General features: G+C 44.1%; 1 protein-coding gene across 1 annotated transcript in view; it reads right to left on the reverse strand.

The window, feature by feature from the left end:
- Positions 1 to 273: 273 nt before the first annotated feature.
- LOC145394636 (zinc transporter ZIP3-like) overlaps positions 274 to 16,418 on the reverse strand; it is a 25,761-nt gene continuing 9,616 nt past the window's right edge. The window contains exons 3-7 of the mRNA XM_080268418.1: positions 10,577 to 10,729; positions 6,116 to 6,232; positions 4,726 to 4,962; positions 2,099 to 2,401; positions 274 to 580 (exon numbers count right to left, since the gene is read on the reverse strand). Of these exons, the coding sequence (XP_080124544.1) occupies positions 284 to 580; positions 2,099 to 2,401; positions 4,726 to 4,962; positions 6,116 to 6,232; positions 10,577 to 10,729 (1,107 nt within the window). The 3' untranslated portion in view covers positions 274 to 283. The remainder of the gene's footprint in view (positions 581 to 2,098; positions 2,402 to 4,725; positions 4,963 to 6,115; positions 6,233 to 10,576; positions 10,730 to 16,418) is intronic.

The raw sequence follows: 16,418 nt of genomic DNA on the forward strand, positions 1-16,418 counted from the left end.
ACCTAACCCAACCAGACATAAACCATCCCAATCCAACCTAACCCAACCCAACCCAATCTAACCAAACCTAAGCTAACCAAACCAAAAATAGCTTAATCTCATCAAGCCAAACCCAATCTAACCAAACCTAACCTAAACTAGTCAAACCTACGGTAGCTTAATCTCATCCAGTCAAACCCAATCTAATCTAACCTAACCTAACCTAGCCAAACCTAACTCAACCTAACCTAACCAGGCCGAATCTCACCCAACCAAACCAGCTCTAAAAACTACCCAACCTACACTAGTGGTCGTGTCCGTGGTGTGAGTGACTATGCCCATGTCCGTGGTGATGGTGAAGGTGGGGGTCCTCTGTGGTCGTCACTGGAAGGACCGTGGTCGTGCCGGAGGTCCCCAGAAGCTCTTCCGTGTCGTGTCCGTGTCCGTCTCCGTGCGAGTGTCCGTTTCCGTGGGAGTGTCCTTGGCCGCCGTGGGTGTGTCCGCCAATTGCCTCAAGCGAAGCCATGGCCGCGAAGCCGAACAAGACGAAGAAGAATCGAAGCAGACGGCCCCCGGACCTGGCCCTCTCCCTCTCCAGTACCTATGAGTCAGTGAGCAAATTAAAGTGAGTGGGTGAGAATGTGAGAAAATGAGAGTCAATGAGAGAGACTGTGAGAAAATGAGAGTGAGTGGGTGAGAAAGTGAGTGAGAGAGTAAGAAAGCAGACAGCAGCGACAGAGAAAGTATGAAAATAGGGGAAAAAAATAAATATTGAGAATTGTATGGAAGAACCCCCGGACCTGGCTCGCTCTCTTTCCAGCACCTGAGAAAGCGAGAAAATGAGAGTGAGTGGGTGAGAAATTGAGTGAGTGAGTGAGACAACTGGTAAGAAAATGAGGAAAATATGTACAAGACGAAGAAGAAACGAGGCAGACAACGTTCATGCAAATCTGTTCTTCTCCTTCCCCCTCCTCTCTCTCTCTCTCTCTCTCTCTCTCTCTCTAATGACACACTGTTTGTGGCAGGCTCTTGCTAACTAACACTTCCCCCAAACATGGATATTTAACAAACATTCACCTCTCCTTCCTAACAACGTACAGAGGTTAATTAAACACATTCACCAATTAACATAGAACTGAGACCCGTTTTCCCGTTTATTAAGGAAGGTCCCTAACACCTCTTCCTTAGCGATTTATTTCTGGATATGACTGGTTAATATCCTTCGGTACGTGGGCATGTGGAGAGAATGGAGAATAAAAGACTGACTAAGAGGGTGTATGTAGGCGAAGTGGAGGGAGGGAGAGGGAGGGGGAGACTGAGGATGAGGTGGAGGGATGGAGTTGAGAGGTATATGAGGGAGGGGGAGTGAGTTGGGGGAGGGCAGTCAAATGGTGGGTGACAGAGTGACTTGGAGGCGTTTTGTCTGCGGCCACCCTTTGCGGGATTAGGGCATCGGGCTACAGATAGACAGACAGACAGACGTTATTTATGTAGAGTATGGCGATATCGGAGGGATTTATGTAGCAACGAAGTGGACTGTAAGGCGTAATAAGCAAAATAAAAAAATAAATTGCTTAGGAAAAGGTGTTAGGAAGCTACGTGAAATGACGAGAAAACGGGAGCCTTCTTAGCACATCTTCCCTAACAATACATATTTTGTCTTTGCCATTTTCACCTTAATATTTTCTTTTGTATATTTTCCTTTATTTTTTAACATTTACATAGCTTGCTCTGGTATCATGAAAAAAGGATATGTCAACTGAAGGGTTATGTGCTAAATAAATCGCTAAAGAGGAAATGGTAGGAAATTACGGTCAGACTTGTAACATTCATCGCTATGTTCTTATCAGCATTATCTTTCAACACACGCCGCTCATAGACATCCACACCTGAACTATTCTCTCTCTCTCTCTCTCTCTCTCTCACACACACACACACACACACACACACACACACACACACACACACACACACACACACACACACACACACACACACAAAAGAAAGTAATAAAGAATGGCTTCTCCGGACGGTATCTGCATCACAGTCACGCAGACAAATTTTAACATCAGATCATTCCCTCTCTCTCTCTCTCTCTCTCTCTCTCTCCCTCTCTCACCTCAAAGAAAGTGACGTAGAGGATGGTTCCCCCGGCCAGGCCCTGCAACACGGTGACGGAGGCAAGATGGCCGCCTATGCCCGCGTCGGCTGCAATATTTTCCGTCACCAGAATCCCTATGGCGACGCCGAGGGGGGAGACGAGGGCAAAAACCACCATATAGATGACCATGACCCCTGCGGCTGTTCCAGAGGCCAGGAGTTCGAGCCCCATGCAAAAGGCGATGACGAATTTGTGTGCCGAAATAGCGCCAAGAAGGTACCAAACGTCGACTTCCTTCTCCTGCAGACCTACCGCCAAACCCTGGGGAGGAGGGGGGTTAGAGAGAGAGAGAGAGAGAGAGAGAGAGAGAGAGAGAGAGAGAGAGAGAGAGAGAGAGGCTAATTTAGGAGAGTTCAGATGGGTCATTAACGAGGAGGAGGGAATGGAGAGAAAGGGAGGGAGATAAAGGGAGGAAGGGAGGGATGGAAGATGGAAAGAAGGGAGATGTAGAGAGAGGGACGAGGGAAGGGAGAGAGAAAGAGAAAGACTGAAAGGGGTAGGAAGGAATGGAGTGAGATGTGGTATGAGACAGAAGGGAGAAAATATGGACAGGGTAAAGACGCCCTAAGAGTACACACACACACACACACACACACACACACACACACACACACACACACACATGCTAAACTTCGCCCTAACAGTATACACTTGTACAAACATTATTCACACACACACACACACACACACACACACACACACACACACACACACACACACACACACACACGGAACCTTGGGGGGTCGGCTAGTGGTGCGTGTGTGCCGTGTGCAGTGGGGTAGCGAAGGGCAATACCCGCATGCCTTACGGGAGCCTTGAGCCCCCCCCTCCCCTCTCCCCACCATACCCTTGGTCCCGTTATACCTCATCCATCTTAAATTTCGGTTTATCTAATGAATGAAAACAACGGAAAAATATGTGTTGTATTTCTTAATCAATGTATTTTTTTTTCTTTATTAAGGCAATAGGAAGCTGATGTCTGAAACTAAGCCTCCTCCTTGTAATGAATTCAACTTTCTAAATTGTCCATGATAATATTATACGTGATGGTTTTAATACTTAGTGTAACATATCATTCTGCACAAAGCATGGCATTATTCTATGTAAGATTTTACTCTCTCAGCTGTTTCTCATATTAGAGACACTAAATTCTCCCTTCTATAACATATATATTGTGTTCAGCATTTAATATCCATTTGGTAAAACGGATTAACAGTTTGTTTCGAATTCTGAAATCATAATGGTGAAGAAATAATCACGAACAAACTATGTGGCATTTAGATTTTATTTTTCACCCTCCACCTGACAAAGTCAGAGGAGGGTATTGTTATCGCTGATGTCTGTCCGTACAGCTGGATTGCTGGTCATAGAAATGTTCGTTTGCAGAGCAAATCTCAGAAAGTATTAACTACAGAGTCATGAAATTCCACATATTTATGTGTCGTATGCTGAACTGGTGCATTTTGATAGAATGCTGTGTCTGAAGTAGTTTTTTAGAAAATGAAAAAATAAAAAAAATCTAAGATTTCAACGCGACCTGACCAACTAATCTCAAGCTACAAACAGAAAAGTATTTACTACAGAATCATGAAATTTTACATAGTTATGTGTCTTATATAGTGAACTGGTGCTTTTTCACAGGCTGAAGTCTCTCTCAGGTTTTTCTTTGCTTGTTTTTAAATAATACAAAAGTAAAAAAAAAAAAAAAAATTCTCAGAGATTTCAATGCGACCTGTTGTCTCTGTGTCATAAAGGAGGAGGGGAAGGGGGATGAGGGCCGTTATGCGCTGGGTTAGGTGTGCAGGAAGGTGGAGGGTATGTGCTTGGTCAGACTGAGCGTTGCAACAGCATAGCATTGATGGTGGTGGTGGTCGTGATGGTGGTGGTACTAATGATGGTGGCGGTGGTGGTGATGATGATGATGATGGTGGTGGTGGTGATGATGATGATGATGATGGTGGTGGTGATGATGATGATGATGGTGGTGGTAGTGATGATGGTGGTGGTAGTGATGATGGTAGTGGTTGCTGTGATGATAATGATGGTGGTGGTAGTGATGATGACGGTGGTTTTTTACCTACTGTCACACTTCCTTATTCCACATCACTGATTTTCATAACTATTAACGTCTCATTGCTATAGATGGGGGAGGGGGTGAAGTGAGGGCTGTTAAGCACTTGGTTAGGTATGCAGGGAGGTGTGGGGGTATGTGCTTGGACAGGTGGAGGGTTGCAACGGCCTAAGTTTGCCTATGTTTATATCACCCCTCACGTCTGCCTCCAAGCAATTTAGATTAGGTTAATAAAATAAATCAGTTGTTATGCTCAAGACGTACCCCTAACTTTGATTTTAATACTGAGAAGATCAAGTACAGTTTCAATTTTTACTCTGCCGGGCATCTTGAGAGCATTTAGTGCCGTTAATACAGCTATGAAACTCATATGAAAAGAGGTAACACATACTGAGCTTAGTGGGGGCTTGTGGAATTAGGTCTGGCCCCACGCACCTTGGACCACCTTATTGGGATATTTCTCTCTCTCTCTCTCTCTCTCTCTCTCTCTCTCTCTCTCTCTCTCTCACCCACCTCAAACACGGAGTGGAAGGACAGAGCCAGGACGACGAGCAGTGACCTCAGATTCGCTGCTATGCCCTTACTGCCAAGCTTGCCGATGCTCATGTGAGAATGACCATGCCCCTGCCCAAGCCCCTGCCCCTGCCCTTGCCCCTGGGTCCCCTGAGCTTGCCCCTGCCCTTCGCTATGCCCCTGGGTAGCCTGTGGGGGTTCCTCAGGGGTGGGGCTTATGGAGTTTCCCGGGGGCGTCTGAAATGAGGAACGTAGGAGGAAAAATTAATTCTTTCACAAAAATGATGTGTATTATTTTTATCCTTTCTACTAGCGATGGAGAGGGATTCCTTCACGTGGTGGAACTGATATAACTGGGCTGAGGAGTTGCCCGGTTATATAAACGTACTTTAATTCCTTCCCTATCCCCCCAAAAGATGATGGAGGACTGCAGGAGGAGGACAACTTAATCTTACACTCCACCAAGTTTAGAAAAAATCTCTAAGGAAGACGTGCTAAGAGGTCGCCCGTATTCTCGTCGGTTATGGAAGCTCCCTAACACTTTCTCCTAAGCGATTTATTTTGTTTATTGCACCTTACTATCCTCGTCAATTTTACATAAATGCTTTCAATATCGCCATACTCTGCATCCGTAACGTACAAAAAGATGTTAACCAACCTTATCCAAAAATAAATCACAAAGGAAGAGGTGTTAGGGACCTTCCTTAACATACCAGAAAGCGGTCCTCAGTGCTGTGTTAATTGGTGAAAGTGTGTAATTAACCAATGTACGTTGTTAGCAAGGAGAGGTGAATGCATGTTAAATATCCCTGTTTGGGGGAGGTGTTAGACGGCAAGAGCCAACCACAAAAACAGTGTCATTAGATTGTGTGTTAGGACTACTACTACTACTGTTACTACTACTACTACTACTATTACTACTACTACTAAACTTATCTTGATGCTGCTTAAGGAAGACCTCTACTAATAAAGGAGTTACTAAAAGGTAAAGTTAACACCGTCAGTTTCTTTACGTCTGTCCCATAATAATAAATAAAATCGTCTGGAGGCGGTAAGAAGGAGAGAGAGAGAGAGAGAGAGAGAGAGAGAGAGAGAGAGAGAGAGAGAGAGAGAGAGAGAGAGAGAGAGAGAGAGAGAGAGAGAGAGAGAGAGATACAAAGACAGCTTCTGATCTCTTTAAGGTGACTCGGTATTACCTTTCGAAGACAATTTATTCCTACCACCTGAAGACGATTTTATTTACCTGAAGAAAAAACCCTTGCTCTCTAAAGAATTAATATTTAGTTGTACTCTCTCTCTCTCTCTCTCCCTCTCTCTCTCTCTCTCTCTCTCTCTCTCTCTCTCTCTCTCCCCCTCTCTCTCTCTCTCTCTCTCTCTCTCTCTCACTAACCTGCTGAGCCAGTATGGAGTCCCTGAGGTTTGGATTCCAGGCCACGGCGTCAAAGTCCCCGGCGAAGACTGGGTTGTCGATCCCTCCTTCTGCGCCTCCTCTGGTCTCTGGGGACGTCTGGGGGGAAAGAGGGGGGAGAGGGGTGAGTGTGTGGGGTGCTGCGGAGAGTGGTGAAGGAGGGGAGTGAGTGGGGTGTTGGGGAGAGGGGAGAGAGAGGGAAGGGGTGAGGAAGAGATGGACAGGGATAAACGAGACGGAAGAGTGAAATGAGAGGCATCGGGGAAAAGAATGGGGGAGAGGTGTGAAAAGAAAGAGAAAGAGAAAGAGAAAGAGAAAGAGAAAGAGAAAGAGAGAGAGAGAGAGAGAGAGAGAGAGAGAGAGAGAGAGAGAGAGAGAGAGAGAGAGAGAGAGAGAGAGAGAGAGAGAGAGAGAGAGTTAAAACAAGGAATTACTTCGTTTCTCCCACCGTCTGTCGATTTTATTCAGCCATAGGGGTTAGTGTGTGTGTGTGTGTGTGTGTGTGTGTGTGTGTGTGTGTGTAACCTAGTTCTCATCCTGTCTCTAATCACATCATTTGTATCCTGTGTAAGTGTTTCTCTCTCTCTCTCTCAGCAGACAGACGGACAAACAGACAGACAGACAGACTAAGATATGGACATATATATATATATATATATATATATATATATATATATATATATATATATAGATAGATAGATAGATAGATAGATAGATAGATAGAGAGAGAGAGAGAGAGAGAGAGAGAGAGAGAGAGAGAGAGAGAGAGAGAGAGAGAGAGAGAGAGAGAGAGAGAGAGAGAGAGAGAGAGAGAGAGAGAGAGAGAGAGAGAGAGAATATTACAAACATTTTCCATGTCTTCCATTGTTATGAGGAAGGAAAAGAAGCAGAAGAAAAGAAGGAGAAGGGAGGGTGGAGGACGAGATGAAGGAAGGAAGGAAGAAAGGAAGAAAAGAGAATTTAAAAGGAGGATGAAAGAAGGAATGAGGGAATGAAGGCAAGAGAAAGGGTATATGAAGAAAGGAAGGAAGAAAGGATGAATAAAGGGAAAGGATATATGAAGAAAGGAAGGAAAGAAGGAAAGACAGAAGGAAAGAAGGAAGGAAGGAAGGAAGGAATGAGACTGACGATATACAACCTCATCACAACATCAACCCCTCGACACCTGTCTTGGCAAACATCCGCCAAAGCCTCATCTTTAAATCAAACCACATCACATTTCTTCCTGCCACCGTAACCCCCTTCACTGCCAGGACTTATTCAACACCACACTGTTTTCTTCCACCCTGACTTCTGAGAGGGACGCCTTCGTGTGGTGGCACTGATATGACCGGGGAACTCCACAGCCTGGCTATAGTCCCTCACCTACTTCCCTGTCGCCCGAAAGGAGGATGGTGGACTGCAGGAGAAGGGAAGCTTTGCCCTGCAGCACACCGGGTTTACGTTTTCTGATGAACCTGAGGATACTGCTACTACTACTACTACTACTATTCACTCCATCCAGGGAAGTACACAAGCCTTTATATAAACTTCAGTACGATATCTTCTGTTAAAAAAATAGCTTTATATAATTACACAACACCATGGGAGGAAGAGTGACCTACGACTCAGAAAATAGATAGGTTTCTCCATTCCCACAGGCCTCTTGTTTGTATATGGTGCTTGGTTGGTAACTGATAACCCGAGTCCACTACGATGAAGCATAGGGGAATTGACCTATGGAAGTTCTGTATACTGCATGTTAGTGAAGTTGCACAACAAAAGGTGGCTTGGTTACCGAGATACAGGCCCGTATTCTCCCCGGCCTAGGACGCTCTCTATCACCTCTTTCCAAGCAGTTTATCCTGAGTATTACACCTGAGTATTCTCTTTTACGTTATTTTATATCTTGTTCATACCGAGAGATTGCATAAACATCTTACATGAGAATATATTTACACCCCACATGCAGGAATACACGACAGTCCTTTCATCTTAACTTGACCCAGATTTTCGTCCTTTTGGAGCTTATTCCCCGTAGCTCAGTGGCAGAAAAACACAATGCCACTCTACGTCACATCCTTAGCACTTATTCGTGACCAGTACCCTGTTAAAGCGTAAGTCTATTGTTACAACTCAGAGTTCAGGATGGAGAGAGGGAAATTGTGGGCCAAGTTAGAGTAAAAAGAGAGTCTCACCTTTTCTCGGCAGTCTACCTTGAATATAACAGGTTAGTATTCTCTTTTACGTTATTCACATCTTGTTAATACCGAGAGACTGCAAGAATAGCGCACAGAAGGAATATTTACATCCCACGCGCAGAAAGAAACTATAGTCTTTTCATCTTAACTTGGCCCAGATTTTCATCCTTTTGCAGCTTAATACACGTAGCTCGAGGGCAGAAAGAGACAATGCTACGGCTCTACATAATTTCCAAAGCACTTTTTCGTGACTAGCACCTGATTCTGGCGTTAATCCATTGCAAGAAATCAGTAGTCAAGATGGAGGCAAGGCAATTCAGTCGAAGTGTGAGCAGAAGACGTAGAGTAAGGAAGAGGTGTTTGTTCCTTGACTCTAGAGAACACGATTAACAGTGCCCGCAAACTGTTATTTATTCGAGGGGAGGAACTGAAAACTTAGAAAAACTTAGCGAAAACTTAGAAAAACTTACAGACTTTGACATTAACGTACTGCTATTCTGAGGACAAAAACAAATAACAAAAACTGGCCTGGCTTCTGAGATGGAGTCCACGAACTCTTGATATGTTTGTGGCGGGAGGAGAAGGGAACGTACAGTCACGATCAAAAGCCCCTTACATGCCTGGGTCTCCGAATTCATGATAGGAGACACCGACCCTTTTGATATCAGGTGCAAAATCTCATTAGGGTGAAGGTAATTTCGAGACAGAGTAAGGACGTCTATTGGCCGTAAATATAGAACTTTCTAAATCCATCCGGCTTCATCTTTAACATACGCCTCTTCTGCCTATCTGTCCATCTATCTATCTGTCTGTCTGTCTATATATATCTATCTATCTACCACTCATTTTTTTTTTCCCAGTCAGGAGCGTAGGGGTCCGGGGCTACCTAACCTACGAGTCCATTTGGTTTTATGGTTACCACCCAACGTCGTATGGTTTCCTGGATTACACGAAACTATCTGGCTTGTCACTCAGTGTAGAGTCACTTCAAGGCTGCGCTACATCGAATGAGTGTAGAAGCCTTGTTTTTATCTATCCTTGTCTTATTGTAGTAGTTCAAACACACTCTTGTAGACTGGTGCTACGATGGATGAATGGATGGTACTACTATGGATGGTGGATGGATGGTACTATGATGGATGGATGGATGGTACTACGATGGATGGTGGATGGTACTGCGATGGATGGTGGATGGTACTATGAAGGATGGTGGATGGTACTATGATGGATGGTGGATGGTACTGCGATGGATGGTGGATGGTACTATGATGGATGGTGGATGGTACTGCGATGGATGGTGGATGGTACTATGATGGATGGTGGATGGTACTGCGATGGATGGTGGATGGTACTGCGATGGATGGTGGATGGTACTACGATGGATGGTGGATGGTACTACGATGGATGGTGGATGGTACTATGATGGATGGTAGATGGTACTACGATGGATGGATGGATGGTACTACGATGGATGGATGGATGGTACTGTGATAGCTAGATGGATGGTACTACAATGGATGGTGGATGGTACTGCGATGGATGGTGGATGGTACTACGATGGATGGTGGATGGTACTACGATGGATGGTGGATGGTACTACGATGGATGGTGGATGGTACTGCGATGGATGGTGGATGGTACTACGATGGATGGTGGATGGTACTACGATGGACGGATGGATGGCAGTACGCAAGTCATCAAAATCACACAGGGTTGGTCAAAAGTAGTGCAGGGTTTCCAGTTTAGCGAGAGGGACACGAAACACACCAAAAAGTTTTAGATAAATTTTAAAAAGTTTTGAATTAGCTTCCATTTGCTCTAAGTATTTCAAAAGCATGACTAACTTAAAAATCTAATCCCCATTGATAGTCCCAAGTCTCTCCCACGAAATTCAAATTCCTGTAATATTTTTGGTCGACCTGTAGTATGGTGGACATAATAATAGTAGTATTAGTATTAGTTGTTGTAGTAGTAGTAGTAGTAGTAGTAGTAGTAGTAGTAGTAGTAGTAGTAATAATAATAATAATAATAATAATAATAATAATAATAATAACAATAAATGAATAAACAGAAAGATATACAGACGGATAGAGATAGATAGATAGGCAGAAAGATAGACAGATAGATAGATAGACATAAAAAAGAAATACCGACAAATATAGATACACAGATAGATAGATAGATAGACAGATAGACGGACAGATACATAAATAGATAGATCACAGACAGACAGATAGATAAATAAATAATTAAACCAGCTTACCTTGTTGTTACCTGCGTCCCTCTCGTGGTGATGGGCGAGTCCATTCTGGTGCGTGTGGGGCTTGATGGTGTTGTTATTGTGGCTTTCCTCCTCTATGGCGGCCGCTAACTTGCTGACTTTTTTTCCATGTCGTGTGCCGCGGTGGAAAAAGATCTGGTGGAGGAGTAGAAGGTGGAGGAATTAGTTGGTGAAGGTGTAGAAGGTGGAGGAATTAGTCGGTGAAGGAGTAGAAGGTGGAGGAATTAGTCGGTGGAGGAGTAGAAGGTGGAGTTAGTGGAGGAGTAGATGGTGAAGTTAGTCAGTGGAAGGTGGAGAAGTTAGTCGGTGGAGGAGTAGAAGGTGGAGGAATTAGTCGGTGGAGGAGTAGAAGGTGGAGGAATTAGTCGGTGGAGGAGTGGAAGGTGAAGTTAGTCAGTGGAGGAGTAGAAGGTGGAAGAGTTAGTCGGTGGAGGAGTAGAAGGTGGAGAAGTTATTTGATGGAGGAGTAGAAGGTGGAGTTAGTCAGTGAAGGAGTAGAAGGTGGAGTTAGTCAGTGAAGGAGTAGAAGGTGGAGTTAGTCAGTGAAGGAGTAGAAGGTGGAGTTAGTCAGTGAAGGAGTAGAAGGTGGAGTTAGTGGAGGAGTAGAAGGTGCAGTTAGTCAGTGGAGGGGTAGAAGGTGGAGGAGTTAGCTGGTGGATGGGTGGAAGGATGGAGGGGTATAGATAGATTACAAAGTGGAGGGGAGGAGGGATAGATATATAGAGAGGAAAGAAGGAAGGAAGACTGGATAAAGGAACAGGTGGCAAGGCTGTGTCAGAACCAATTTATAAGGTGGTCTGTAAATAACACTCCAGAACTGCACAGTCTGCTGGTGTGGGCTTAAGTGTGGCAGTGGGAATAAATGATAAATGACAGACACTACTAACGCTGGCTAAACCGTAGGAGAGAGAGAGAGAGAGAGAGAGAGAGAGAGAGAGAGAGAGAGAGAGAGAGAGAGAGAGAGAGAGAGAGAGAGAGTGAGAGGAGAGATAGAGACGTCTACGCCTCGTCTAATGTCAGAGGCAGATCTTACGCAAATCTCTCTGACGCCAAACATTTATCACATGCTCTCAACCAAAAGACGATTCCATCAAATTTGTAACAGGAGTGGCCTCTTGTCTACGGATTAAAAACAGACGATTTTATTCAGCTTAGAGCTTTTCTGGGGGGGAGGGAGAGGGTCAACCAGGCGTCAAATTAGCTACGGAAACCTGCACTCCATATCGCTATCCTCATTTCATTTTCCCTTGGCCTAAAATTGCCATCTCTTCATCTTTAATGCTGAATTGTAACAGTAGATTAACAACAGAGTACGGTGCTAGTCACAAAGAAGTGCTACGGAAAGGATGCAGGGCCGTAGCATTGTCTTAATCCGCCATTCAAGTACCGGAAATGGGCTAGAAAAGGTTGGAAATTTTGGGCAACTAAGGTGAACGAACTAGAGTCTGTTAGCCAATCCTTTGTTGCCTCATCAGAAGTGTGGGGACCCAAGGCTAGGCATCTAATATATGTTCACAGTTTTTACACCACCATTTTTCGTGCCACACTAAAACAGGCGACGTTTCTGATACGTGGACAACCAGCAGTTTATCGTCCTTTCACCTTAGCTTGGCCCAGATTTTCGTCTTTTCATTCTTTCACCTTAACTTGGCCTTCATTTTCGTCTTTTTGGAGCTTATTTCACATAGCTTAAATGCTGAATAAGACAACACTACAGCTCCTCCTCTGACTATAGCACTACTTGGCGACCAGCATCATATTCTTTTCTTAATCTCTTGTTAATACTCAGCATTTAAGATGGAGAGATGGTAATTTTAGGTCAAGTTAAAGTAAGAGTAGTATAGTTCTGGCCATCGAACATAGCAAATCTCATATTCACCAGTTTATATTTTTCCACATTTAATTCTTCTGACTTTTTATTTTCTTACTGAGTTATTTCCAGTATCTCATTGACAGATGTGGCAATACTATGGCTCAGAATCTCTTGCTAAAGTTCCTTTGTGATTAGCACCATATTCTAGAGTTATTTCTTGGTTCATCTAAGCATTCAAGATGGCGAGAGGGCAGTTTTGGATCAAGCTGAAGGGGAAAGAGTACAGTATAATATCAATCAACTGTATCCCCCAAAAGGATGATGATGCACTGCAGGAGGAGGATAACTTCAGTCTGCAGTCCACTGGGTTCACATTTCAGATGAACCTGGAACTACAGCAACTACTACCCTACTCGTACTACTACTACTACTACTACTACTAAATGACTGTGAGAAGAACGAATTGTAAAGAAAATACATAGGCTATGGCAATTTCATAGTTTTGGAAGTATAAAAAAAATCGTATTGACAAGGGTGTATTTTGTTATGTACGGACCTAAAAACCGCGTACTCTCTGACATGGGAAACTTCGTAAGTCTTCTAAGCCATAAATTTTGCGTAGCCATTACTCTTCACTATTATTTCGTCTGTTATGCTCCTCTCATCTCTCTACCAACCCACCAATAATATATCATGGAGGTTATTAAGGGGCATTAGGCAAAATTAATCGCCGAGGGAGAGTCATTACGTAGCCACCCCAGGCAAAAGAAAACGAGACCCTGAAGAAAATGTGACCCTGAATCATATCTTTCTTTCATCTTTATTTAGCCGATTCCGATACAACTCCGATTATCCGATAGTTTCTCTATTACGATCCCGATAACGATACTAGGGAGCGTCTACCTGCCCAAACAGAGCTAATTGGTGAATCGATGGATGGATAAACGAGGAGGAGGGAGGAAAGGAGGTGAAAAAAATGAGAAGACTGACATGCAAGGAAGAAGAAAAGAATAAAAGAAAGGAAGGAAGGAGGGAGGGAATGTGGGAAAGGTGGAAGGATGAAGGAAGGAAGAAAAGCAGGAAGATAGGAATGCAGGAAGGCAGGCAGACAGGAATGCAGGAAGGCAGATAAGAAGGAAGGAGGGAGGGAAAGAAGGAAGATAATGGAGATGCAAAGATAGGCATGTATACAAGAAGGATGGAAGAAAAGAGTAAGGTAGGAAGGAAGGAAGGGAAGGAGGCAAAGAAGACATGAAGATAAGAAGGAAGGAAGGGAAGGGGGCAAAGAAGACATGAAGATAAGCTAAGTATTCATGCAGGCAGAGAGGCAAGAAAGAAGGAAGGAAGGAAAGAAAGAAGGAACTAAGGAAGGAAGGAAGGAAGGAAGGTAACAAGTAAGCAAACAGGCAAGAAAAGGAGGAAGAAAGGAAGGAAAGTGAGAAGGAAGTAAAGGAAAAAAACAAGAAAAGAAGAAGAGATGAAAAGAGGAAGAGAAAACAGAAAAAGGAAGAAAGGAAAGGCAGGCAGGCAGGCAGGTGGGAAGGCAAGAGGAGAATCATCACTGATATCATTATCTAGGACTGGTTTTCGTGCCTTAACCTTCACCCCCACAACCCTGCCTTCCTTCAGCCTGCCTCACTCTGCCTCTCCTATCCCTGCCTCACCCTGCTGCCTCTCCTGTCCCTGCCTCACTCTGCCTGTCCTGTCCCTGCTTCACCCTGCTGCCTCTCCTGTCCCTACCTTACTCTACCTTCCCTGTCTCTGCCTTACGAGAGAGAGAGAGAGAGAGAGAGAGAGAGAGAGAGAGAGAGAGAGAGAGAGAGGAAGGGAGATTCATAGGCATGCACTATAGATCAATGAAAACGCAATCATCATCACAGCAACTACTGCTACCACAATTACCACAACTACGGTACTACGACAACCACAACTACCACCACAACTACTGTACAACTAATACCGGTACCTCCTACAACTACTATCACCACTACTACCAAAACTAGGGTACCCTACTAAGACAATCACAACTACCACAACAACGTTACAACCATCCACCACCACTGCAGTACCACTAATACCAGTACAGTCCCTCCTACAACTACCACCACTACCACAACTACCACAATACCCCTACAGCAGGCCTACTATTACTCGATGCTACAACAACCACAACCACTACCACTACCTCCATCAGCTATTACAACTACCACCACTAGCTACCACAACTACAACTACCACCACTACCTACCACAACTACACAACTACAACTACCACCACTACCTACCACAACTACAACTACCACCACTACCTACCACAATTACGACTACCACCACAATCTACCACAACTACTTGCAGCTGACGAGGAGCCTACACATGGTGGCATTGGGCAAGGTAAAGCAACTGCGGCGTCCACCCGGGAGCCAAACTTCATATTTCCATGCACCTCGCCGTGGGCAGGGCCTTGGTTGGACTACCACCACTATCTACCACAACTACCAACACTACCTACGATACTACAACTACCAACCACTATCTACCACAACTACCAACATTACCTACGATACTGCAGCCACCAACCACTACCTACCACAACTACCAACATTACAGTTACACTACCACCACTACCAACATTACATCTGCCTACCACCACCATCAGTACCACCACCACCACCACCATTACCTCTACTAGCTACCATAATTACCACTACTACCACAACTACCACTATCTCCACACGTACACAAACTGTTACCGCCAGGTGTGTGTGTGTGTGTGTGTGTGTGTGTGTGTGTGTGTGTGTGTGTGTGTGTGTGTGTGTCGCAGTTTCCTGTCACACCCACACCTGCGATTGTACCGTAGTCTATGCACTTGTATGTATGTATGTGCGTGTCCTACTTTCACACGTACACAGCGTATAAGAGAGGTATACACAGCCAGGTGCTTTCTCTCTCCGTCTCTCTCTCTCTGTCTGTCTCTCTCTCTCCCTTCATTATATTTCTGGCACCACTGAATGAGTTTAATTATTTAACTTTTGGGAGATCAAACAGATGTCTAATGAAAGGACTGTCTACCATATGCCATTCATTTCGAAGTCTCTCAGGAATTTGTAGTAGAAGTAGAAGTAGTAGTAGTAGTAGTAGTAATTGTAGTTGTAGTTGTTGTTGTTATTGTTGCTGCTGCTGCTACTTGAGATGCTGTTGTTGTTGCACGGGTAATGCAGTTTGAATCGCGGTCAACAATTCCGTCATTCAAGTCTTGCAGTACCACGGACAAAAAACACACGTCCACGAGCTGGGCATTGTAACCCTCTCGGTGACTAACTCTGTCTAGCTCATGATGTCTAGCACTATCTAGCTCTTGACTAACACTAGCTCCTGATGACTAACACTATCTAGCTCTTGATGACTAACACTATCTAGCTCCTGATGACTAACACTATCTAGCTCTTGGTGACTAACACTGTCTAGCTCTTGGTTACCCTAGTTAGATCACTACTCTAGATTCTGACACACCTTATAGACTTTGTACAAGAACAACTGATGCATACCGTACTGAACAACATCCTACTCATGCATCTCTTCACCATAATGTCGTAGTTTTGACTTTACTGTTGCTATTACCAGGGGATTTAATTAAGCTTTTTATGGGTGACTCTCAACTGGACCGATTACATACATAAGCTGTAGTAAGTATTCAATAACCTTCCATATAAGAGGCCTCCCTTAAACTGGATAAAATCGTCTGAGGATAGCATGATAAAAAAAAATATATATATGTACCTGGTATGTTATCAGACTGAAAGGACTAAGTCTAACACAGTTTCTCATTATAAAAGACTTACTGAGTCCAACTGTACATCTTATTCTTTAAAATGTAGTGGCAGAGAAAGGAGAGAAAGTTGACACATTCTGAGATGATGAGTAAGACAGTTATTGTGGACATTTTGGAAATTTCAGTTGACAGTTCTGAGACGCTATTGACATTTTGAAAATTCTGACGCAGATTCACCTTGA

Source organism: Coenobita brevimanus, chromosome 28 (assembly GCF_032717465.1).
Source record: "Coenobita brevimanus isolate Jiangsu-jjx chromosome 28, ASM3271746v2, whole genome shotgun sequence".
Lineage (NCBI taxonomy): Eukaryota > Metazoa > Arthropoda > Malacostraca > Decapoda > Coenobitidae > Coenobita > Coenobita brevimanus.